Here is a 26,646-nt window from a genome sequence, read left to right on the forward strand (position 1 = left end):
CGTACATGTTGGGGACGTCCCGCATATCCCGGGAAACCAAACGCCATCTTGTTTGGGAGGAAGACCATCCGGAGGAGTATTTACTGTACCTAGCAAGCCACACACCGGCTGGTTTACTACAGCTGTGGGCTGTGATTCAATTGCAATAAACGGATAAAATGGATGTAGAAATAACGACATAATAATGAGTGGTGAACACCTACTGCTATAATATTGTTTTCCTCCATTTCTGATTCAACAACATCAGGAGGTCAGTGATGACAGGAGGAGAATCTCAACTGATTGGCTGTAGAGACACAGCATCACGTGAATTTCTCGCTCCAGTTGAAATATTTCAACTACACAAATGAGGCGAATTTTGCTTCATTCCCCTCATTTGATCCGCCGGCGTGATTTTGTGTCTACTGTCGTCCATTCGCATCTTTGCCACATAATATCAGCACGCAAACAATTGGCTTGGCGTTTGATGTGAACACAGCATAAGTGTGACGTGCTGTTTGCTGTATTTTCTCTGACTCACCACCAGAGGGCAGGCTGGTGCAAGTGGCTCCATTGCGACAGGGCTGCTGCAGGCAGGCGTCAGGATAGAGGATGCAGCCCAGCTTCAGCTCTGTCAGTCCCACCACCTCTGCGTAGCGTGAGCGTTTGTTCTGCAGCGGCAGCTCGTTGTTGTTCAGCATGACCGAGTCTAGGCAGCCCTGGAAACCCTCAAGCACCCGCGGGTCCTTCTGGGAGTCCACAAGGCTGCGAGAGTTGGGGGGCTGCACCTGAGGAGAGAAGGGGTAAGGAATTAATTCATTCATTCATTCATAACTGGCCACGTATTATTCACAAGAAGAGAAGAAAAAGGACCAAGAACACAGACACCCAGTGTCTGTGAGAAGTCTCAGATAAGTCATGTATTTCCTTTGCCCAAACCTTAAACTCAAAACAATACAATATGACTGATTGTGTTTCTCCTCAAAATCGAGTTGATTGCTTTCATAAGAATTTGTTAGTTTCCATCAAAGTGATCAGTGTAAATTCTGTGGCAGTGACGGAGGTACAATCAGTAGTTTGTAGGCTACATACGCCTTATAGTGAGGCTAACTATTAGGGAATATTAGGGCATAACTACCTCCTAGCACTTTGGATAATTATTAAGCACAATACATACAATACTCGGTCTCAAATATGAAAGACACAATAACCTGTTGAATAGACACAGCTTTTCCTGATCTCCTACACGTTCTCCTGCATTTTCAGTGTGCAGATAGATACGTGCATGTTATAAATCTAATCTAAATCTAAATGTTTGATATATTTTACAACTTGCCTCTTATTTTCATAGTTTTGGTCACTGTTCATGTCAACATTACAACCACAGACCAGTTTCACATCTTATCCACATGTTTCTTTCCAAACCCATTAATTGGAAGGGAAATTCTGTTTTTTAATAAAGATTTGTAGGTGTGCTCTCTGTTATATGACCATCATAAACCCCAGTGGCAGCTGCAGCTATTCATGGACTGACCAGTGCTCCAAAGTAGATGGTTCTGTCTGGAGCAAGTGGTTGTATGAATGGTGATCCACGGCGTCGCTCGACGTAGCTGTCATCCAGTGCCAGGCTGCTGAAGTTGCGATTTAGCTCCAGTGCCACCGTGTGCCAGCTGCCATCGTTGATACGACGGCCGGAGATGCCCAACATGTCGGGACTGTCCCCACCACCACTGCCGAGGCCACAGGCCAGCTGGAACCACAGCTTCCCCTCCTCCAGCTGCACACACCAAACACACACACACAAACGACTGTAATGTTACAAAGTATATCTAAACAGGCAGTTGATTTAAGGACAGTTGTCTGATTTGCTGCATGTCTTCTATCAAAGTCTCATTCACACAGTTCAAATCCCTTGTTAGGATCGTTTTCATAGCTAGTGTGTATTCAGACTTCCATTAGCTGCATAACAAGCGCATAAACTAGATACTGCAGAATTACTGCAGAATTTGCCTTGGTTAGTGTGTACGTTTTTAAAAAGTAAAAGAAACGTCAGATTATTACCACACCGAATGACCTATGTAGTGATATTAAACAAACCGGGCTCAATGTGTGTGTGTGTGTGTGTGTGTGTGTGTGTGTGTGTGTGTGTGTGTGTGTGTGTGTGTGTGTGTGTGTACCTTCAGCACGGTGCAGGGCTCAGTCTGTGTGTACATGATGATTCCTCTGCTTTGCAGTGTTCGGATCCTGAGGCTGATTTTCAGCTCCGTCTCCAGCCGCTCAGACAGTCTGTACTTGATGTAGCTGTTTCCTGAGAAACTCAGAGAAGAATGGCCTGGCCCCCCAACACACACAGACACACATGGGTTAATGGATCACATTCCAGAGTAGGTATGACATCGGCAGCACATTGAAATGTTGTCGTTGCAACTATTATTTTCACACATCATAAATATTCACACAGAGTTGACACTTTGGTGTGTTTGCTCTCTTTCTCACTCACCTGCACACTCTCCCAGTTTGCCTGGTGGACACTGGCATGCGTAGCGCCCTCTGGTGGCCTCAACTGAAACACATTGCATGTCTGCTGGACACGGCTGGTCCTCACACTGTTCTGACAGGACAGCACAGTTGGCATCTGCACACACAAACACACAAGGAAAGAGAGAAAACACCACCATAAAGAACATGAACTGAATGAAAAAACAGAGGAAAAAATCATCAATATGTAATAATGATCTGAAAACTGGCACTGAAATCTAATGAAATGAATGAATAGAATAATACACTGTACACACAGATCAATAAACCATGTGAACCATTTCCTCAACTGAGTAAGTGGTTTAGGGAAACACCTTTGCTGTATATATATAACCTTTATTTAACGTATCCATCTGGCAGGATGTGTCAGTATGAAACTTCAGCAATCCGTTTGCAGAATTCCAAATCTTTTTCCATGAATGGACTTTAGCACGTATTCTATGTTTGAGTGACACAACACATCCTGTGTTTTATGCCACAAAATATCTGTTTATTGTAATGAACACACATGCACTTTTCATGCAAGTGTGTTTTTTGCTTATGTAGTTTATGTTGTATCTGATTGTGTTGCTTCTGTTGTAGCTCGTGTTGTAGCTTGTGTAATAGCTTGTGATTTAGTTTCTGTAGTAGCTGCTGTTGCAGCATATGTTGTAGCTTACATTGTAGTTCCTTTTGTAGGTGATTTTGTAGCTTGTGTTGTATCTGATTGTGTAGCTTCTGGTTTAGCTTATGTTGTAGCTTATGTTGTATCCCTGCTAACTACGCTAATATAACTTGTAGTGTAAGTCTCATCATTTACTTGACCCATGTGTACAGATTTTTGGCTATCCAAAATAAATAGAATTTAATTAAATTAGGCCATCTTCCAACTCTCATGATCCAGATGAGACATCTAAACACAGATCATTCAAAACACAAGCATGTTTCAGTGCAAAGTCCAGCTCATTGTTATGGTAACCAGCAAACAGCATGATCAAGCTAGCCATGTATTTTTTATCTTTTTAAGCCTTTGGAAATTGCAAGCAGGAGTTATGATGTCACGTTTTAACTGGGCTCTGTTCCTATGGATCTGTCAATCTCTCATTGCAAATTTACATTCACTACAGCACTTGGTATTAGAAATTGCAACCTGAGATTAAAGAAATACTAAGGCTCACTTTTATTTCTTTCCAGTTTTCTAGTTGTAATCTCTGCCACCTCCTAAAATATATTGAAAAATATTTCCCCCAAAAAATATCATGCTTACCTACACATAAGAAGAGGTCAACACAACAATCTCTTTCAACAGATATCTGAATGCAGAATCTGTTCCATTTGTAGACCTAGTAGTATTGACCAATCATGTCAGAAAAGACTTTGGTTGAATGCAGGTAAACAGTAAAAAGAGGCGGTTTAGCAGAGATGTAATCTGATAACCAACCAGCTATCGTTTTATGATGACTTAACTGTTTATTAGCTTGAAAGAATATATATATATATATATATATATATTTATATGCTGGTATATATATATATGCATTCTGGTGAAACAATCTGGTCATAAACGTCATCTCTCAACTCCAGTCTGGTAACTCAAATTGCTAATCAGACTGTAAACATTGACCCTACACGGAAGTATTGACCAGGAAGCAATCTCTGATTCTGAAGAGTCATGCTTCATGTCTTAAAGCTGCATTCTCTCTAATGTCCATCAGGGGGCGACTCCTCTGGTTGTATAGAAGTCTATGAGAAAATGACCTTACTTCTCACTTGATTTATTACATCAGTTTGGTTTGAAAAAAACTCGGTTTTAAAGGAAAACGTATTAATGTGGATGTGAAACAATAAATAAAAGATAGTATCGCTCACCGTTGCAGGTGCAGCGCGATGTCCGGTGGAAGCGTGGTGAAACAAAGCTGACCCGTGGTGTACTGTATGTAGCCAGGCTGTGTGAGTCCAGGATGATGCTCTGTTCACACTGCGCCCCGCGACACTCCAGACCCGAGCAGTTCTTATCTAGGATAGCCGACACTCGGAGGACCTCCTCAAGCTGCCGACGCGATGCGCTGAGTTTCTGGGTAAGGTAAGCCGCCTTGTAGTACCCGCCCCCTACAGTTTCCACGGCAACAAGCATGTCCAGTTGTTGCGTTCCCCCGACTGGCTGCAGACTGAGCAGGTGCAGCGTGTCCCGCTGCTGAGATGAAGCGGCCTGCCGCAGAACCTTCAACACGCTCTTCAGGTGCAGCGCCACAAAGTCTTGCGGTGTCACGCTCTCAAAGCGCACCGTCACCGCCTCGCGCAGCATCTCCGGTGTCGCCTGCTCCACGTGCACGCTCACAGGCACGGGTACGGCGAAGCGGCCATCACTAACGCTGGCGTTGAGTGAGTACCTGCCTGCATCCAACCCGCCCAGGGCGATGATCTTTCCATCACGAGGACTGATCTTAAAGAGACTGCGTTGGGCTGGGGGTGCGTGGCCAAAGGTCAGCACATCATAAGGGTCAGCATCGGTGGCATGCAGCTGGCCAATCACACCTCCTGGAAACTCGTCCTCCATAGTAACGATATGAACCTCCAGTGGTAAGGCCACGGGCCGGTGAAGGCTCTCCTCAATCACCCTGACTGTCAGCATGGAAGAGGAGGACAGACGAGGCTTCCCCGAGTCTGTCACCTGGGAGGAGGATGAGGAGGAGGAGGAGGAAGGACAGGGAGATAAAAGCAGATCATCAGAAGACGGGGAAGGAGAGGGAGAGAAAAGCAGATGATAAGAAAAGACAGGGAAATGCATGAGAAAGGAAATTGGGAGAAGAAAATGAAACAAGAGGACAGGAGAAATGACTCACATCAATGGTCAGGAAGTTCATTAAGACTTTTAAGCTTTCACACCAAATGCCAGTTCACCAATTCATTTGAATATGGGTGTTGTGTTTAAGGTGCAGCAGTAGGGGCCGACGGGGATGGCAAACACAAAAATAATGCAGACAGACAAAAGACTTTTGGAGAAACACAACCCGATGACTCATGGTGGAGGGCAAACACGTAAACCGAGATCCAGAGCTGTTCAATCCAGCCCAGAGGTAACGAAACCTTCATTCAGTAATGAAGTCATTCAGTGACATTCCCACATCACTGTGAGCGTGTTATGTAGCTTAATGCTGAATACAGTACTCATCTGAAGAGGTGGATTTACTCCGTTAAATGCACTTATGTTGCTTTCTGGAGTAAATTGTACTTGTTAGAGTAGTTTTAATGCAGCAGACTTTTACTCTAACGTGGGTCGATTTTTTTGAGAAAAAATATGAATTCCCTTTAGAGACTGGTGGTGTGGTGGTCTTCTGTTATGCTACAGCAGCCACGTACCCACATGACGCTGAGGTTCAGATTAGACAAAGTATCCTCACTTTTATTCTCTTTTACACAGTAAATACACTGGGAGACAGAAAAAGGGAAATCTATACAAAATAGACAGATTGTGGAAGATATCCACTTGATTTGTACTCAGACTGCTGAAACATCCCATGAGCATTTTTAAACAGTACAAGGCGGATGATTATATCGTCCATCTCTTACTGTGCAGCTGCTCTGAGGCGATATCACTTCACTGTCAAATCTCAAATCTGAAACAGTATTGCCGCAAAAAAAAGAATACCAAAGTTTCCATTATTCCAGAGTTTGACATTGCGTAACAAATAGTGAGAGCTTCCTTTCGTCCAGAATGAACAAGCCATGCTAGTTCTTGCTAATGGCCGTCATTGTGAACAACGTATTTCTATATTCCTATATTCTATATTCATTTTAGAAAATTCATGGATTCACTATTTTTGGTGATGCTAGAGAAGAGTGACTACAGCAGTTTGCTCTACCTGGATCAGAATAACATATTCAGTCGCCAGGTCCCTCCTGAACACTTGATTGGCCACCAGCGTTCCATCTTTCTCCAGCACGAACTCTCTGCCTTCGTTTCCTGACAGGATGCGGAAGTCAAAGGGCTCTCCGTTGTGTGAGGAGTCCTGATCGTTGACAGACAACTGCAGGATGCTGGTGCCGATTGGCTTGTTTTCCTGGGGGAGGGACATATCATTAGAAAGAGCTGTTGGAGATACACTATGCATGGTCACAACATGACGTCTCTATTGGCAAGAATATGTATCAAAAAGAACTGAATGGTCATTTAATTTTAGAACCTTGTTGAATTCTTAGCACCTGGGTATATCATTGAGTCATTGGTATAATAATAATAATAATAATCAATCCTTTATTAGTCCCACAATGGGGAAATTATTTCTCTGCATTTAACCCATCCCGGAGGAGCAGTGGGCTGCAATGAAGCGCCCGGGGAGCAACTTGGGGTTAGGTGTCTTGCTCAAGGACACCTCGGCATGTTGCCGGTAGAGGGGTTTGAACCACCAACTTAAGTTATTGTTACCTAACCCTGACACTTCCTGCAGAGAGATTACTTTAGTCAGTCCCTCCAGGAGATCATGTTGGCAAGACAAATGGTCATGCAAATTAGTTGACTTTAACAAATCCCTAAATTATTTAATGTTGCTCTGATCCTGCCAGTTCTACATGCAGTTTCCTTGCACTTCTTGTTTCTCTCCCTCCGCTGCAGCTCAGGGGATTTGGGCACTTTGGATGATGTCACATTGATTTGTCTAACTCTGACTCAGACGACCGAAGGCTCACATTGGTTCCAAATCAACGTTTGCATAGATTTTTTTTTCCGAATGAGGACATTTAATTGTAGGCATGATTATGGATGTATTAAAAGTGGAATGGGGCCTGCTGAGATGTTCAGGGCCATGATTTTTGTGCTGGCACTGCAGTTGGGATTGTTTTTACCAAACAATAAGAGTCACCAATGACTAGTGACCATCTTGTCTTTGTGTTTCAGTGAATATCAAGTCAATCATGAGGTCCACCTGTATGACAGTAGTGAGGTTGGCCGGGGAGAAGGTGGGCGGGTTGTCATTGATGTCGGAGATGTCTATGTTGACCATCACGGTGGAGGACATGGGTGGGATTCCACTGTCCAGAGCTCTGATGGCCAACGAGTAGCTGGGAACCTAGAAGGACAGACACAATAGAAGATATATAGAACACTAACACAAAATATAAAAGATGTCACCCATGGCTTTCTGAACGAATGTCTGAAAGCCTGGATTTCTGCCATCATGGCAGTTGGTTGAACCAGAAAATAGTGATTTCTGAACTAGGGTTGGACAAACAGATAGCAACCATTCCAGTAAAACCTCATGTCTGTGGAAAATGAGATTTAGCTGTAGAGGATCACATTTAAAATGCTGGACAATAACAGGATGATGATTTTACTATTTTTAAAGCCTTCCCTTGTGGGGAAAATGCACACTTTGTCCTGAGGGTGGCAGTAGACGACAGGGAAATCTAACGCTACTAATGTGCTAATGAATAAATGGGCTAATGTCTTTTTGACTAAGAGTCCTCAACCATGGGCCTACCCAACCAGGAGCCCCGATTACATTAAATCCCAGTCTCCCTCTCACCTTGTGTCCAAACTAAAATGTACAAATGGTCAACGTTCGTTTTACTGCACAATTCCATTTCATTAGAACTCAGCCTTATTTTTATCTTTAACATTTGAAATACATTGTAGCCTATAAAACAATAGCTCGGAGATTTGGTGACATCATCTGAACCAGGTCTTCTGGAGGTCAGACTGAAAGTGACCCACCTGCAATGTCACTAATAATCCCTCATTGCTCAGGAAAACAGTGTGTACGTAAGTATCCTATGAGGAAGTCTGTACACTGCAATGGATGTTTACTGATGTGGTTTGTCTAACCTGAACCTTGTTTCTAACCAGTCTGATCTTCTGCAGAAAGACTTGTTTTATGATGTTGCTATTTACCCAAATCTCTGCAAATATAACGTGGAGAATATGAAGTTGCATTAGATAGAAATGATGGTAAAAAACTAGGAAATAAATGATCATTATATTTTAAAAGAGTTGAATGTTGTGTTCACAGCTTGTTCAATACAAAAATAACTGTTGTTGCAGGTATATATAGCACATGTCCCAGTGGTAATTTGTGATCATATTTAATCTGGCACTCCAACACTTAATCAAATCGTCTGTCTACAATCACTTGGAGACGCATCAAGAAAACATCTCTGAGATGAAGATAAAAGGCTTCTTGATTGGTTAGTGGTCCTTCCAAACTGATCTGAGATGAGTCTGGATCTGAGTCAACAATTTTTTAGTTCACACACACTGCTCTAAACCCGCTGCAGGATATTCCTCTGTTCCTCCATATTGCTTTATAATAAAAACGCTAATGAAGTATGCTGAGGAGAAATGCAAAAGCAGCAATAAAAACAACATTCTGCTGCCTGAAAAATATGAAGAAATAAACTTGAGTAGTAAACAACTCTGACCTGGTTAGCAGAGAGAGGGGGAGAAAATAGAAGAAGGAAAATACACCCATGCACATAGTAGTATTAATGCACAGACATGAGCACTGCACACAGTGACACACAAAGAGAGAGAGAGAGAGAGAGCGCTGCTGCTCTCTGTGTGATAACCCCACACACACTTTCATCAGCCAAACACTTTGATCCCACACACGCCCCTGCTCTCTCTGAGCACGCTCCGACAGCTCATCCACCGCACTCCTGAATACTTTATGATAGGCATATGAACACTTGTGAAGTTTTCAAGCACTGCGGAGGAGATGGAGACGAGCTAGAAGCAGAAGATGAGGAAGAAAAGAGCTCAGAGGAGGAGGGGAGGCAGGCAGGGCTGTTCATGCCTTTATCTGTATTCCTGCTGCAATTTAAAGAGTTCATATTCATATCAGCTTTGTGCATGTGCTTCCTGTTCAAGTGTGATTAGTTGCCATCTGGTCAGGGATCCATTTCACAGTGTGAGCTCATCAGCTGCCAGCAGGCTCCTTCTTTACATCAAGATGGGCAAGCATGAGAGCTCACACCTAAGCAGCTCCTCTCTACACTGACTGTTCATGGAGACGGTCAACTGCTACAAACAGTCATCATATCATATCATATCAGGAGCTAATCACCTGTTGCATGAAACACAAAGTATGAAGCTAGACTCTTAGTTGACCAGTTAGGTTATAGAAGCTGAAATACTGCATCAAAAATGGGACCATTATTCCTGGACCGCTGCCATTATTTCTAGATAACCTTAGCGTTGGATGCTGATGGTTCCAGCTCCAGGTTGATATAACAGTTAATATAAAATATACATGTTCACTGGGCTACAAGGCTGAAAAATCTCATATCCTTTATGTTAGTCTCTAATCCCTCTTTTTGCATTAGCAAGGGGTACCGTGCAAAACATTAAGGTAGAAGGTTGCCATTTCTTCCACCTGTTACGAATAAACATTAAGGCTGTAAGAAAATGAAGCTCTGCTGTTATCAGTTAACGTGCCCTCACTTTGTTAAAGACACCTGTACATTTGACATTTTACAATGAATATACATCAACATAAAGATTATATGATTATGCAATCAAGTGTTTTTGCAGTTACACTTGTTTCCACTGCCAACACACTGAAATGACATATAAAGCACAATTATTGAGACTGACACACTCAAAGCAAAACCTCAGCTCAAGTCTCCAAAACTCTGAACCCGTTTTCTGCTTTGCACCAACGAGCAAATCTACATGTAACCATTTCAACACAGTTCTCTACATAAGACACAGGAGTTAAGTCACTTGTTTGTCATTTCTAAGCACTGACATTCAAAATGCAACACCCAAAACAGGTGTCAGCTGACTGAACACCTGACAGGGTGAAGGATGTGAGTTCTATGAAAAAGACGTCAGGTGAGAACCTGTTTACAGCAACAATGGAAGCTCGTTTTCAAAAACCTTTATTATCACCTGTAATTCATGATTTATCTTTGTCACCACAAATGATTTTTTCTGTAGTTATCTATTTAGATTTAATATGTTACATTCTGATTTTCATAGTAAAATGCAACCTTTGGAAATGCATTGATACTAGTTGATTTTAAAATGTGAAGAGAAATACATATATTCATTAATGTGCAGTAAGTTCTGTTTTATCAAGATATTCATGTACTTTCCTCTAATAATATCTGTAAAATATCAAACCCAGTATATATCATGAGAAGAGTAGAACTGTTAGAAGTGAAGTTTTGGATTGAGCTCAGCTGTGTGTAACTGGTTCAGAGTCAGTATGAACCGTGTGTGTGGGTTTTATAATTGATTGTTTAGTGTTGAATAAAGTGTTTCATTTTAAAGATCTCAGATGTTCGGCTACTTGTGTGTGTGGTTGTCATGAAGAACAAACAGAGTATTGATAAGAGTAGCCCTTAGCTGTACTTAAATCCTAAAGATACCTCTCCCTACCTGAAGCCCACCTTAGTTCTGAGACAAGCTTGGAAAGGGAGGGCTGAGCTGATGGCTATTTGGTTGCAATCTGCAACTCACCACTATATGTCACTAAATATTACACCCTGGGCCTTTAAGCATGGTTTAGAAAACAGGGCTCATTTTGTCAAATCACTACACACAATTCACACAACCACACAACTGATGGATGAGTAGACCATCAAGCTGTCAGATCAGGTGACACCCGTTTGGGACAGTTGGTCAATGGGTGTAGCATTTTGAATGACAAACAAGTAACTCCTGTGTCTTATGTAGAGAAGTGTAGAGAAATTGTTGTGCTTTTTGTGTCATTTGAGTGTGTTAGCAATTGTAAATGTCTTGAATCATGGTTCCAGTATGTGGAGCTCATGGAACACAAGCTACAGCTGTTATTTTAGTTTAATGTACATATTGCCCTATATTTAAGCCTAACTGTAGATCTCATGCTAACCTTACTTTAGGTAACAAAGCTGTACTTCACTGCTTCAAAGTGTCACTGTGAGCTGCTGATGCTTTTTTCTAGACGTAAGAAGTGTGTGTGTTTGTGTGTGAGTGTGTGTCCTCACTGTCTCACGGTCCAGTGGCTTGTTGACCTTGATGACCCCACGGAGCGGGTCAATGAAGAAATGGCTGTCTCGATCTCCACTGACGACGGAGTAGAGGATGGCTCCATTCAGCTGACTATCAACGTCCTCTGCTACCAGCTGAAAAAACACACACACACACAACACACACACACACACACACACACACACACACACACACACACACACACACACACACACACACACACACACACACACACACACACACACACACACACACACAGTCGCAGGCTGAGTGATTGTTTCACTGTCCTTTACTTAAAAAATGCTGGATGAAATATTTTCATCCATATATCATTAATTCCTAATAAGCTGTATAGATATGAGCCTCCTCTGTCCCAAATGTCTCCTCTGCCAGCACACAGCTATATATGGGCATGGCCCTGGAGTTCCTCATGAAGTCCATTATGAAGCTCAGGTGATTTAGGATCAACTTGATCCCAACTTCACCAACCCAAACAGCTCTGAGGAGACTGGAATAGTTGTGAAGTGTAGCACAGACTACCAGAGAGCAGTATGAGGCTGAACAGAGATCAGCAGCTCTTCACTGTGATGCTGGGGACTAACAATCCGAGCCGCTGCTTTGCTCCCCTGGGTTGGTTTATTAATAAAGAGGACCCTTCTGGAAACACAAGGCCTTGGTTAGCGCTGCATTTTTGTGAATCTATTACAATTATAGCTAAATACATTTCACAGATATTACAGTATATTTGAGTGCCTATTTATGCTGCTTTGTAGTATTAATTATGAATGTTTTAACCCATTTTCTGAAAATACCGTTTTCATTCCATCACTGCTGGCTTTTTTCCATTTCTCAAAGCTTGATGTACTTTTCCTTCACTACCTTTCAGGCAGCAATCAGATGCTACTCATGTGAGAAGATTATGAAAACCAAATTAGAGGAAGTTATAAAATCTTGGGCAATGCTACTTTATCATTGTGCAGTAATGTAAAATGGTCTGCACTGTGTGTGGTGGCTAACACTGTAGCCTCACAGCAAGAGCGGACCGGAACCCACGCTGACATGTTCTCCCCGTGTCAGCGTGGGTTCTCTCCGGGTTCTCCGGCTTCCTCCCACAGTCCAAAGACAAGCAGTTTAGGTCAATTAATTATGTGTCTCTTTTGTTTTTTTATTGTTGGGCTGCATTGGATCTAAATGCTGACAGAAGAGGAGAGGTATATGGAAAAATATTTTACAGAAATGTAATAATAATTTTACAGAGTATTTTTACAGCAGATAGGTAATCCCACAAAGTCTCTGAGTCTATTTCAACTGAACAGTTGAAAGGCATGCTGCCTGTCTGCTCACCACCTGTTCTGTCTGTGAAGCTCACCAATGAAAAACACCACGCAATCCATCAAACCTGGGGAAATATTAGTAACTCCGTGACTGCCAAAATCTATTTGGCTGAGCTGGTGATGGCATCACACAAAGCCCTTGTTTGACTCTCAGAGTGGGGACATCTTGAAGATGAAGACCTCCACCCTGATGACACTGTGTACCACTGCTGTAGCTGCTAGAAAAGCAGCTCACACACAAACAGCTCCCCTTTCATGTCTTGCCACATATTTCAAGGCTACTACAGAACAGAGCCATTTCACTGAAGACAAGCCACTGGTCTCAGCATATCTCTTTAGAAAGGAAAACACAAAGTCACTTAGAACCCGTGGAATGTGCTGGCTAACAAGACATAAAGGTCTAAAACTCTTCAAGTGGAACAAACATAACCAATACTTTACTACAGCCTTTTTAAGGATGCTACAGGAAAGCTGATTTTGGTATTTAATGTGTAAAAATAGAAATTGTGGTGGTGCTTAAGAAAAGTTCAGAGGGTTCCCCAAAACATTGCAATCTATTCTCTGAGGATCATGAATATTAAGGGAAAAAGGGACATTCTCGGTTGAGGGGACTTTTACACAATCATGGTACTACAGAAAATGTCTAGGCTTAAACACAAATATTAAGAACCCTCTTAGGACCATGAGCATCCATCAGATCGTATTTTATGAAGACCTGGCCAGTAACTGTAAAATGTGCTCTGGATGAAAAGCCCCTTCCATCCTCAGGCATCCTCACATTAATGCAGGTAAAACCTGACTGGAACCTACCTGAACTACAGACTCTCCCGTGGTAGCATCCTCTGACACCACTGCAGAGTAGAGGTCACGGCTGAACATGGGTGCGTTGTCATTGACATCTGTCAGGTTTATGTTCACTGTTGTAATAGCACTCAGTGGTGGTGTGCCGCCATCACGAGCCTCCACTGTCAGAAAATAGTCCCTGCAGGTCTCATAGTCCAGGGGCTGGGCAACTAAAATGGCACCTGAGCAAGGTGAGGAGAGAGAGGGAACAAAAATGTGCATTTGAGTGCATTTCTAAATCTTGCAGTGTTCATATGTGCAACAATATGGAACGTGTTATAATGAAGACGAATTATGAATAAAATGTGGGATGACTGGTGTAGCGCTGTGGTTAGCACACTCACCGGTCAGTGGGTGGATGTGGAACTTCCCGTGCTCATTTCCTGAACGGATACTGTAAGTAATCTCAGCATTGGTCCCGATGTCTTTGCTGGCAGCATAAACTCTCAGGACCTCGGTGCCCACTCCCACATCCTCCGGCACTGTTGCTAGCTGATCACGTCGCTCAAACACAGGCGGGTTGTCATTGATGTCCAGCACAGTGATAGTGACGTTGACGGATGAGGAGAGGGCCAGCGGTGAACCCTGGTCTGACGCATGGACTGTTATCTGATAAGCCGGCTGGACCTCGCGGTCCAGAATGCGTTCCAGGACCACGATGCCTGAGGACTTATCAATAGAGAAGGAGCCTTCTGCAGAGTCAGCCAGGGAGTAGACCACCATGCGGCCCAGACCTGCTGCAGAGCCAGAAGAGGACTGTTAGGTAGGCTACACATGAGATGCTTACAGGCCTCAGATTGCCTGAAACCAAATGCTTGCTGGATTGTCTAACGGTGTCTTCGCAATGACTTTGTAGTGATTGGCCAGGTGGAGGTGTGAAAGTAGGCTGGGTTTTGCTCTTCTCTCTAAGGCCCTGTCTACACGTATACAGATACTTTTTTAACCAATATTTTCTTCTATGTTTTAAAATAAAATTCTGTCCACATGACCTTCTTTTTACAAAATATCTCTGTCTGCTCTAGAATGTAAAACGACTCCAACTGCTGGTTGGGCCAGTAGGTTCAGTTCATCAACGGTTAACTCAATTACCAGAGAAGAGGACCAGTGAGCTTATTCTCATTTGACGTTGTAAACAAATAGTGAACAATAGTAAAGCAGTAGCTTATTATTCTTTTAATTTGTACAAATGTTATTTCGAGGAAGAAACGAGGACACTCAGGTTCAATATTGGCTTCACCACTACTGTGAAATAGATGTGTAATAATATTTGATTATGAAACAGTCGTCTTGAGGATCAACAAATAACATTGGGCGCATGAGACGCCTCCGTTCGTCTGTGAAGTGTTGCAGTAATATTAGGTTAAAATTTAAAGTAGCCATAAGACTGAGCAGGGCTAACAACACGTAGACATTATGGTGGCATCTCTGTTAACGTTTCTCGCGCATGCTCAATACACAAAGCAATAATGGGCATGCGTGAATTGGGGCGATAACGTCATCATTTCCCTAATTCTCCGCTTCACAAGTCCACACAGATGCAAACAAGTTTTCAAAAATCTACACCTGGGAAGGTGTTTTTGAAAATATAAATGTTAGTGACCTTTAACGGATATTCCAAACGTAGAGGAAAATATATTTTTCAATAACTATCTGTGTATGTGTAGACAGGGCCTAAAGCTCTCTTTTTCTGCTCTTCCAACAACTACTTCTGTCAATTTTCATGTGAACAACCATGAATGTTTTAAAGAGAGCAAGGGGGCTCCGGTGTCTTCATCTGTACATTGAATTAAGTAAAGACTACAAAAACACAAACTATACATTATCATTTATATTCACTTTTTTCTGCTCTCCCTGTATTTGGGATCTCTTTTCCCTCGATCTCTTTCAGTCTCTGTGTCTGCCTCTGCTGCCATTTTATTGTACTTTTGAGTTGTGCCATCTTTATGTGCAGGAAGGAGGGCACCTTGAATTTTATGTTAAGGGTTTCTTATGAATAAAACAGTATGGAAGCATTTGAAGCACAACTTGCAGCAGTGGTAGCACCAGTAGTCGTAACTGTAATACTAGTAGTAGTGGTGTCACCTTCATCAGGGTCTATGGCCTGGATGCGGGTGAGCAGGGCTTTGGTGGCGGTGTCTTCGTAGACGCTGGCGGTGTACTGTGACAGGGTGAAGATAGGTGGGTTGTCATTCACATCAGTTACTGCCAGTTGCACCTCAGCACGGCACCATCGTCCACCACCATCAGTTGCCTGGGCAACGAGCCGGTAGTAAGGTGTCATCTCATGATCAAGAATCATAGTAGACTTGACCTCACCTGTAAGGTAACAAAACAACATGTGAAATATTTGTCCGTCTAGCTGTGTAAGCTGTGATAAGCTGGTGGCCTGGCTACAGTTCACTGCTGCATTTCACTCCATACTGGATTGATTGAAGTTCAATTTATGCAAGCTCTCTAAAAAAGGTGGTGTTTTAAGTGTTGTTCCAAGAGAAGCCATTCTGCATGCTTACCAGTGTCCGGGTCCATGCTGAAGTCCTGCGATCCGGGACCATGTAAGGAGTACTGGATCCAAGCACTGACGCCTACATCAGCATCTGTAGCTCCAACCCTCAGCAGCACACTGTTGACTGGGAGGTCCTCTGGAATGGAGGCAGTATACACAGCCTGCAGACACACACGTACACACACAGCAAAGAAACAAAGAATGGAACTACACTGTGAAGAGTTGGGAAAGCTTCTACTGCAGGATAATTTATAGTTAGCCAAGTCAAATAAAGGACAAGGCCTCTCAAACAAACCAAAAATACAAAAGAACAACATGTGGTTATAATCCTCACCTGGTCACAGATGGGGCTGTTGTCATTGGTGTCTATCACTGTCACCTCCACCGTTGCCTGGGAAACAAAGAGTCCATCGCTGGCAGTGACATTGATGATGTAGAGCTTGCGTTCCTCCCTGTCCAGCGGCCACTTTACATACATCTTCCATTCACCCTGAACCAGACCCAACGCAAACACACCACGATAGTTTCCACCTGGACACACAAACACACAGAGACAGGCCCAGTGAGGTCCAGGATCAGTGAAGAACATTTCAGACATGTAGGCGTGTTTGGAGTATATGATCAGTTTCCCCCAAAAATGCTGATCACTGTGCATTCTTTTTGTCCATCTACACCTTAAAGTGAATAAGGGCAAACAGCTTCACACACAGAGTCATGTGATTATTGGGCACACATTTACAATAAAGATGACTTCACTAAAGGAACTAACAGTTTGATAAAAATCTGCCGCTATGATCACACATTTACTAGAAGTGGCTGCTTTAGGTGGACGGCACAGGAAAATGAATGTTGCAGCAGTGGATAAAGGTTGGACCATAACACTGAGGATTTATCAGCGCACTGGGTGGCAGCCGACCCATATAACTGGAATGTCAAGTTGAAGAGGCACAATCCTCAACCCATCGATCTCTGTTCTCGCTCACAGGGTGACAATATATCACTGCAATGTGAGGAAAAGGAGGTTTTAGTAAATATCACAATAACAGGGACAATTACAAAGGAACATCAACTCAGTCAAATTCAAAACTAGTTTAAAAAGGAACAGCGGGAAGAGAGGTTCAATGGTTAAGGTGTGGCCCTGCTCACAAATCTAAGTCAACTAGTTAACTTCTTGTCACTAGCAAGGACCACGCCACAACAGATTGATTTTAAAGGTTTAATAAAATGAGGAGTATCGCAAATTGAGGATGGACGAATGGATGTGAGGAAGGGGATGGACGTGGTGGGAGGAGGTCATCATTTGAGTTTGTGACAGATCTGTGAGGGTAAACCAACTGAAATCTCAAATCAAACTCCTCTCAATATTTCATCAGTGGTGTCTGAGGAGAGGCCTGACCACTAACACTCGTGGTCAGCTCGGCAGCAAGCGAATACTATGCAAATGTAACTAAGTGTGATTTTAGTTTTTATATAGTTTTGTGTTTAAAATCCCAGTATTGAACATGACTTTATTTACTAATATATGGTTTATTCCATAGGGACAGATACAGTCTACTATATACAGACAAGCTGAAAACAGCTATCTGATTAGAGCGCACCGTCACCTCACCCAGCATATCTTCACCACCTGCACATATGGATTGTGTAAATTAGCATTGTGTGGATATACAGTCAGCAACAGCTCCACATCCTCATTATGAGTCCTAATCATTATGCTGGCAAAGTTCACCGAAACAAAACTTCAATAATTAAATAAGTTGTGTTCACCTTATTCCATATTGAAATGATAACCAGGGTGGGGATCCACTGGCAAAATCATTTTGGAAACAACCAGTCTGATTTCTGTCATCGTGGTGACACTCCTAAGGCGTAATGCTGCATGATGGATGCACTGTCACTGCTAGAGGACTAAGTGAATGGAGGAATTAGGGAGGAAGGGAGCGTTCAGGGACCACCTCACCCATAAACACCTCCATTCCTGTGTCTGGAAAAATCCTGTTCTTGATCTTTCGCTCTGTAGTTACTGTTATCCACGGTAAAGATCTATTGATCATCCTCATTTCTATGCATAGCCATTCATAAGGTGCTTTTGCCTTGACCATGTATGATTGAATGTGAGCATGTAGAGGGCGGGATGTGAGGCTGATCCAGGTACGTACATTTCCTCATTTGCAAGTACACAAACATTTAGTGTAGATCCTGTGCAAGTTTTATAAATGAGACCACTGGTTAGGTGTGCAGAAATAGTTACCATGGTAATCCAGCCAGGTTAAAAGAGAGCCACATTCATGACACAGAACATACAGTATATACTGTTACCACGTCAAAGTATTATCACGCCAATGACTTTTTCTCCGTCAAACTAAATGCTGGCATGCATGAACACGTTCTTTGGAAACAACCATAGAATTGTTGTGAATATTTTACTAAATCATGTCTTTAATTTAGCGTACAACATCTCTCCTCACATTTATTCATGGTGATAGCAATGGTTTGGAGATGCAGCATACTAAACAAGTCTGAAGAGTACTGTATCTTGAGTATACCATTGTCAAAGCCAGAGAGACACACATTCTTCAACCATCTTTGACTGCAGACAGATGGGCCACAATACACAGATCAGTATTGATAGTAAGTCAGATCATATTGGACGATTCACCTTGCAATTTACGGTCAACACCAAAGTACAGAATCAATGCAGGAAGTCATGTGCCCTTTATAGGAAAGCATAAATTAAGGGTCTGGGGGTCAAGGTGGAGGATGAGCATGAGCATGTACTGTATAATGCCTGATTTGAAGGCACTACACCCAGGTTGGCATCCTGTCAAAGACATTCACCTTTTTATAAACCATAGCTAAGATCTTACCCTAACTTTTAGCAGCTGTTTTAGTTGACCAACCCTAACCACACCTTATTATAGTATACTTGCTTTAAAAACAATATTTTTACCTAATTTTAACAATACCAAAGTGGACATGAACATATATTGTGGAAAGCAAGAACTATAAAAACATTGGCAATGGATGATCAAAAATATTATTTGGACTTAATCCAGGGTTTTGCAGAAATCCAGTATCAACGTTTGCTGATTTGCATGCAGTGCTATAACAGACATTTACAGTGGTACTCACCGGTGATGTGGTAGCTGACTTGACGGTTAACGACAGAGCTGTCATCATCTCTGGTGTTCAGCACAGCCACCACCTCGCCTGGTGGGTCACTTTCCTGAACTGAACCAAAGTAGTGTTGCTCCAGGAACCTGGGGGGGTTGTCATTGATGTCTGACACTGCTACGGTCACAGTGGTGGTACTGGAAAGAGACAGGGTCTCCCCAAGGTCTGAGGCCACTACCGTGAATGTGTAGGATGGATTGGTCTCATGGTCCAAGTACTTGCGTGTGGAGATCCAGCCTGTGTTGCTGTCAATGCTAAAGGAGTCAGCCAATGTTTGTAAGTCCCCATCTGACTGGATTAATGTCCCAAGACTGTATGTTACCTGGCCATTGGCCCCTGAGTCAGGGTCTAGTGCTTGGACTTGAATGATTGTTGTTCCAATTGACATTCCCTCCATAACTGTGGCCTCGTAGGAGTTGGCCTCAAAGGCTGGTTTGTTGTCATTTAGGTCCAACACTTTGACTTCAACATCAACAGAAGTCACAGAATCCAGTTTAGCCTGTTGTACGGTAGCAGTGAGTTTCAAATGGTATGCTTTTACCACCTCATGGTCCAAAAGCTTATCAAGCTTGATCACACCTGTATCCTTTTCTACCACAAACACTGCATTTTGGTTATTTTCTCCGGTCTCTCCGTTAACCAGGGCAAAAGTAGCAGAAAGCGAGGCATATCCAGGATAAGTGTTGAGGCGCACAGTCCCTATGGCTGAACCTATGGGGGTGTCCTCTGGCATGCTAAATAAGTATTGATGTTGGCTGAAGGAAGGAATGAAGGCATCTGGAGAAAGTACATGGATGTAGACAGACACTAGAGAGTGCCGGACTGGATTTCCTCCATCCACAGCCTTCACAAAAAAAGATAATACAGAGTTCCTCAAGTGGCTAAAGCTGCCTTTAGTCACCATCCAACCGTTGTCTGGGTCTATCTCCAAAATGTCCACTACAGGGACATGTGCCTCACTGTAGAGTGAATATGTCACTTTGGCGTTAATGCCATCATCAGGATCATAAGCCTGAATCTGTGTCACCAAAAAACCTTTAGCCACATCAGATTTGACTGAAGCTCTGTACTCTGTGGCGCGGAAGCAAGGGACATTATCATTATCATCCAACAGAGTAACTTGTACTGTACAGTAAGAGACACGTCCACCTGTGTCCTGGGCTGCCACTGTCAGAACAATGTCCTTATTGGCTGGGTCCTCACGATCAAGCTTTTCCACAGTGGTGATCTGTCCATTTGCATCAATGCTAAATTGGTCCTTGCCCACATCATTAACAAAGGAATACATGATGTGACCGAACACTCCAGGGTCTGCATCTGTTGCCTTTACCTGAAATAAAAGTTTTATAATAAAGACATGAGTGTTTTATCATTACCGTACTGTATTATCAATATGTCTTGTGCAAAATTATACAAAAAAATAAACATATTTTAATGAATTTAAATAGCACTTACTTGTATAACTTTGGTTCCCACAGCAGCATTCTCTTTTAACTCTGCCTCATACGTATTCTGTCCAAACACTGGACTATACAGGTTGGCCCCCAACACCTTAACGTGAACCTGTGCCGTGCTGGTGAACACCCCGTCAGACACTGAAACATTGAGGCTGTAGACAGGCTCCATTCTTTGCTTACGGTGGCTAGACAATGTGATGATTCCTGTCTTTTTGTCCATCACAAAGTTCATTCTTTCATTTCCTGACAAAATGCTGTATTCCAACTTTTCAAAATCTGAGCTGTCAGCATCTGAGGCCTGGACACAGGTAACAAAGTGACCCCTAGGTGCTAACTCATTCACATACGCCTCATAGAGCAGCTGATTGAAAACTGGTGGATTGTCATTCATGTCATTCACTACAACTATGACTGATACTTCACTACTCAATGGTGGGAAGCCATTATCGGTGGCCCTGACAATGAAGTCATACTTCTGGACAAGTTCATGGTCTAGCATACGTGCTGTCAGGATTAATCCACTGCTACTATCAATGTGAAAATAGTCTGTGCTGTTATGCACATCTGAGAAGATCTGGTAGCGGACAACATTGTTCTTCTCTGAGTCTTTGTCAGTGGCAATAACTTGAAGTGCTGGAGTTCCAATCATGGCTGTTTCAGACAAAACTACCCTGTAGGACATTTTCTGGAATATAGGTGGGTTATCATTTACATCCTGGACTACCACATCTACATCAACCTCGGCACGGGCACCAGTCAGATAGTCTGTGGCTCTGATGGTCAGGTGGTAAGATGATGCTGCTTCATAGTCCAAAGAGTGGATGACACTTATAACTCCAGTATCAAAACCAATGTCAAACTGAAGAGATGGGTCTCCATCAACTATGGTATAGATAATGTTTTGACCTTCAGGACTAGTGGCATTGATGCCGAGGATTGGTGTGTGCACAGCGACATCCTCATTCACAGAAACAGAATAGAATGGTTTGTCAAAGACAGGCATGGCTTTGTTGACTACTGTGATAGGGAACTCTATAGTAGATGAGAGAGGTGGATAACCACCATCTCTAGCATATATCACCATTTGGTATTCCATATTGGACAAGTCAGACTCAAAAGCCCTCTTGAGGCTGAGACCACCGGTATGCTGGTTGATCTCAAAGTGACCATGGTCATCCTTGAGATCGTAAGACACTTCTCCATTAATCCCTTTGTCACCATCTACTGCCATTACCCTGAAAATGTGCGATCCTGGCTCAGCTTCTACTTGAACAGCTGCATAATAGGGAAGTCCAACAAACACAGGGGCGTTATCATTTATGTCCTCAACTTGGACTCTAACCATAACTCTGGCCACATGCAGACGGTCATGCTCCCTTCTTGCCTCGACAACAAGTTCGTAGACCTCATGCTCTTCACGATCAAAGGGAATACCTGTGGTTTGAATCACACCAGAAGTTGGACGGATTCTGAAGCTCGTGCCAGCATTCAACAAGGTGTACCTCAATGGTTCATTCAGACGGTTTCCCACAGCATTGACCACAGCCACTTTGGTGATATTTGATACATTCTCTTGAATGGATGAAGAGTAAAGGCTATGAGTAAAGCTGAGACCAGAGTCCAGAGCCTCTCGGACAAGAATGGTCACCAGAGCTGTGCTGGAAAATTTCCCATCTGAAACTTTGACACTGAAGCGGAAGCGTTCTTTCGAGAAGTTGTTGTGCTTGACTGTAATGACTCCACTGGAAGGTTTGATGGCAAAGTGTTGTAGTACTTCATCAGTCAGAGAGTAGATGAGCTCTGTAGGGACATCTTTGTCCGGGTCTATGGCTGAAACCTGCAAAGCTTCGACTCCTACATAGGTGGGGAGTAGCAGAACTGTTTCATATGCATTCTGGGTGAAGCGAGGTGGGGAATCATTTGTGTCAATCACTTGTATTGTGACTTCTGTTGGACTGTCTGCAGTCAACTGTGGCTTGCCATTGTCTCTCACATGAACATGGAAGTTGAAGGTGGCAAATGTCTCATGGTCTAGATTAGCAATGGTTCTGATGGAGCCAGTACCTGAGTCCACTGTGAAGAATATCTTTGCAGTGTCCTCAACAATCTGGTAGACTAACAGAGCATTCTGGTTGCGGTCAGCATCATTGGCCTTGATTACGAGAGGTGAGTCATCGGAGTTCAAGACCACGCTGTTGACTGGTGCTGCCTCGCTGATGATGCCATGATAGTGGAGTTGCTGGAAAACTGGTGGGTTATCATTCTCATCCACTACCTGAATTATCAGAGTAGCATTGGAGGCCATGCCAGCCATGTTGGTAGCCTGGACTATCAAGGTGTAAAACGCTGTAGTCTCATAGTCTAAAGGCTTTTGGGTAGAAATCACTCCACTGTACTGATTTAACTGAAAAACGTGATCTTTGTTGCCCTGCTTGATATCATAAGTAAGGGTAGACTGGCTGACTGCACTGACTGTGGTAACAGAGGTCCCCATCACGGCATTCTCTGTGATGTCAGCCTGGTATTCAGGCTGAGGGAACTTTGGGCCGGCATTGTCAGAGAGGGTGACAGCAATGCGTACTATAGTGGTGGTGGACAAGGGAGGGGAGCCATTGTCAGTGACTCTGACAGTGAGAACATAATGGCCTATGCTGGACAAGTCCAGGTCACGAGCAACAGTGATGATTCCCAAAACTGGTTCAATATGGAATGCATTTCCAGTGTTCCCTGTTGGAAGATCAAATACAATGTCATCAATATGTTAGTTCTTTTAAGGGTAAATATTTACCATTTCAAGTATTAAGCTGTCAGAGGTGCCTACCTGCTTCAATGAAGTAGTGTAGCTCTGCGTTCACGCCTTTGTCTTTGTCCAGGGCAGTCACCTTGACCACAGCTGATCCCACTGCTGCTGACTCATAGACTGAGCCTTCATACAGCGCACTGGTAAATATCGGTACATGGTCATTTATATCCTCCACTTCAATGAGCACACGGGCCAGGTTTTTTCTGTATGGGAATTCTTGGTCCTTCACCTGTGGAGCAAACAGAAAAACAAATCCCCAATGGTCACGATGAAAAGTAAGTAAAAGTAAAATCTGATAATAAGGTAAGTGCTAAATCTAAAATGTGCCCAGTTATATCATTGTCCAAAGTATAACAAACACAAAAACAGAACTCCTACTCCTTTCCTTTACCACATGTATTTCCCAAAATTGTATATTTCTAATTATAATAGTTTACCACTGGATACGCAGATCAGTATACAATTATCCTATTTCCTCTCCTTGTTGGTTGGGAAATAAATTCAAATGTCTGAGCACCCCTGTTGAATTAGCCTGTTACACTACAATCAGATCTACATATTGGCACATACTGAACATAAAATATCAAGTGCAAGTTGCCCCCGGAAAAATTTGGACAGTTGTTGTCTGTCCAAGTAAATATTCATAATAGTCTTTGGTAATAACAATAAAAACTATACCGACATATTGACATTTAGTTCTGTTTTTTACACTAAGAATTATGTCAAAAATAAACAACATGTAAATCAAAATGGTGGGCTTTGTGTTGGACCCCAAAGATATATCAAGCCCTTGATTTCGTGTACTATTTTGCAGAATAATAACTAATTATAACTTGAATTGATGAATAAAAAAGGGGACTGAATGACCTTGAAATAAGACTTTATTTCTATTAACTCAACAATGCAGACAAGACAGGCACCCCTTTGTGGAAAGTGAGGAGTTTAAAGAACCACAGATGTTAGTACAATATCCTAAATATTAGACATTGGCAGAGACAGTGTGTAGACTTACCATGACAGTGAGGATGTGCTGGGCACAGGCCTCGTGGTCCAGCCTCTGAGTGGTGTAGATTGTGCCCAGGGTGGGGTGGATGCGGAACAGACGCATGCTACTTGGGTCTATTGAGCTCTGCAGAGAATAGGTTAACCGGTGATGCTCATCACGGTCCGATGCCAGAACCTGGACCACCTCGGTGTCAGGTGGCGTGTCTTCAGACAGAGTGACATCATAGGTTGGTTGGGAGAAGATGGGAGGGTTGTCGTTGTTGTCCATAACAGTGATGTGAACCTGGAACATGAGGGGCATTGACATATAGAAACGGAAGAGAAGGACAAAAGAAGACATTATTGACTGAGGTGTATTATCTTGATCTTGACAGAAGTTTATCATGCAGAATAGCTGATATTTTGCAGATATTCTCAGTATGAACATTTAATGTTTGCAGTGCACATATTGCAGATATATTGAATTTAAATGTTTCCTCCTTATGCTGATAACATGAACCAATGTGGGCGGCATTCAATCCCCTACAAAACAAATTAGCTAATTCTGATTAGTTGTATATGAACTTAATTGGGTTGGGGCATCTGTTCTCAGGAGATACAGTTTTTCTATCCTCATGACAATCCAACACTAAACAGACAGGTGGAGGGTCTAGTCCAAATCTCTAATTTCTAAACTAAATCTCTTAGCCGTCATCATCCCTGCAACAATGGCTGTTGGCAGGTGTGGTTAAGTGGATTCAGATATTTCTGTACAGTAGCAGGAAATAACATGATGAAGCTGTCTTCTCGAGTTCATGCTTTTGTTTGGTCTGTCACTGATGTTGCTGCATCAGCCCCTTTGAAAAGTTTGTTTTAGTTTATTTCAATGGGATTGTTACATTCAGTGTATTCAGTTGCAATGCACATTTTTATGGTGGTTTCATGTACGGGTCAACTTTGACATATAAATTAATGCTGTTTAGAAATTGGCCTGTGATAGTCTTGCGTCCTGTCCAGGGTGAACCTGCCTTCTCCCAATGGTAAATGGTATATGGACTGTACTTGTATAGCTCTTTTCTAGTCTTCAGATTCATTGTCATTCTCAATGACAGCTGGCCCCCCCATGACCCTGAACAGGATAAGCGGTTTAGATAATGGATGGATGGTTGGATGGAGGGATGTTAAAGAATACAAGATTACTTGAGAACACTACTCGTATCACTTTACTTGACAATCTTTCCTGCCAGTGGAACAGGAAAAAGAGTGTGTGCTGAACAATAGTGAACACAAATGAATGTGTGCCATGGTACTGACTGCAGAGAAGTCATGCAGCGTGTTTGTGGTTGGTGTGAGTCATGACTCATGGAAAGTTCCTGAGTCACAGATGACTGGTGATGAAGCCCAGCTTGAGTCAGGAAAACATAGGAGGAAAGGCAGAGACAGACAGGTAGGCAGGCAGACAGACAGAGGAGACAGAGAGGCAGGAAATGAAAGAGAGAGTAGATTTAATTTGATCAAGCCCTGAGGAGAAACTGGGCTGTAGCAGTATGTTGAAGCTTAAGAGAAACATAGATAAGAAAGTAAACGGTAGGTTTATGATTGGATACATTTGGGGCGGCTGTGGCACACGAGGTAGACAATCGTCCCGTAACCACAAGGTTGGTGGTTTGAACCCCTCTACAGTCAACATGCCGGTGTCCTTGAGCGAGACACCTAACCCCCAGTTGCTCCCCGGGTGCTTCTTAGCAGCCCACTGCTCCTCCGGGATGGGTTAAATGCAGAGAATTGTAATTTCCCCATTGTGGGACTAATAAAGGCTTAATTATTATTATTATTATTATTATTATTTGGCCATTGATTATTGTATAATATAAGCATTTAGTGAGATTATACCTGCCCCATTGTGTTGTAAAGGCCAACATATTTCACCTTCTGTTATATTATGGTATAAAGGGCTGTACAACAAAAAAACTACACACACTAGGCCAGGTGAGGATATTTCTTACTTTTAAAGGTGACACATTATGCAAAAAGCACTTTTTCAAGGTGTTTTAACATACATTTGTGTTTCCGGTCTACAGTAA

At 42.7% G+C, this 26,646-nt stretch overlaps 1 protein-coding gene across 2 annotated transcripts in view; it reads right to left on the bottom strand.

The window, feature by feature from the left end:
- fat3a (FAT atypical cadherin 3a) overlaps positions 1-26,646 on the bottom strand; it is a 91,833-nt gene that overhangs the window by 11,763 nt on the left and 53,424 nt on the right. The window contains exons 7-23 of one of the 2 annotated variants that reach the window (XM_054601972.1): positions 24,591-24,866; positions 23,597-23,807; positions 20,774-23,502; positions 19,277-20,648; positions 16,479-16,675; positions 16,152-16,305; positions 15,724-15,957; positions 13,986-14,375; positions 13,609-13,823; positions 11,461-11,598; positions 7,419-7,562; positions 6,360-6,557; positions 4,366-5,167; positions 2,480-2,614; positions 2,157-2,311; positions 1,514-1,756; positions 521-767 (exon numbers count right to left, since the gene is read on the bottom strand). In XM_054601972.1, the coding sequence (XP_054457947.1) occupies positions 521-767; positions 1,514-1,756; positions 2,157-2,311; positions 2,480-2,614; positions 4,366-5,167; positions 6,360-6,557; positions 7,419-7,562; positions 11,461-11,598; positions 13,609-13,823; positions 13,986-14,375; positions 15,724-15,957; positions 16,152-16,305; positions 16,479-16,675; positions 19,277-20,648; positions 20,774-23,502; positions 23,597-23,807; positions 24,591-24,866 (7,840 nt within the window). Of the gene's footprint in view, positions 1-520; positions 768-1,513; positions 1,757-2,156; positions 2,312-2,479; positions 2,615-4,365; positions 5,168-6,359; positions 6,558-7,418; positions 7,563-11,460; positions 11,599-13,608; positions 13,824-13,985; positions 14,379-15,723; positions 15,958-16,151; positions 16,306-16,478; positions 16,676-19,276; positions 20,649-20,773; positions 23,503-23,596; positions 23,808-24,590; positions 24,867-26,646 lie in introns of both variants that reach the window. The other variant, XM_054601966.1, reaches the window with a different exon arrangement.

Source organism: Anoplopoma fimbria, chromosome 1 (assembly GCF_027596085.1).
Source record: "Anoplopoma fimbria isolate UVic2021 breed Golden Eagle Sablefish chromosome 1, Afim_UVic_2022, whole genome shotgun sequence".
Taxonomy (NCBI): domain Eukaryota; kingdom Metazoa; phylum Chordata; class Actinopteri; order Perciformes; family Anoplopomatidae; genus Anoplopoma; species Anoplopoma fimbria.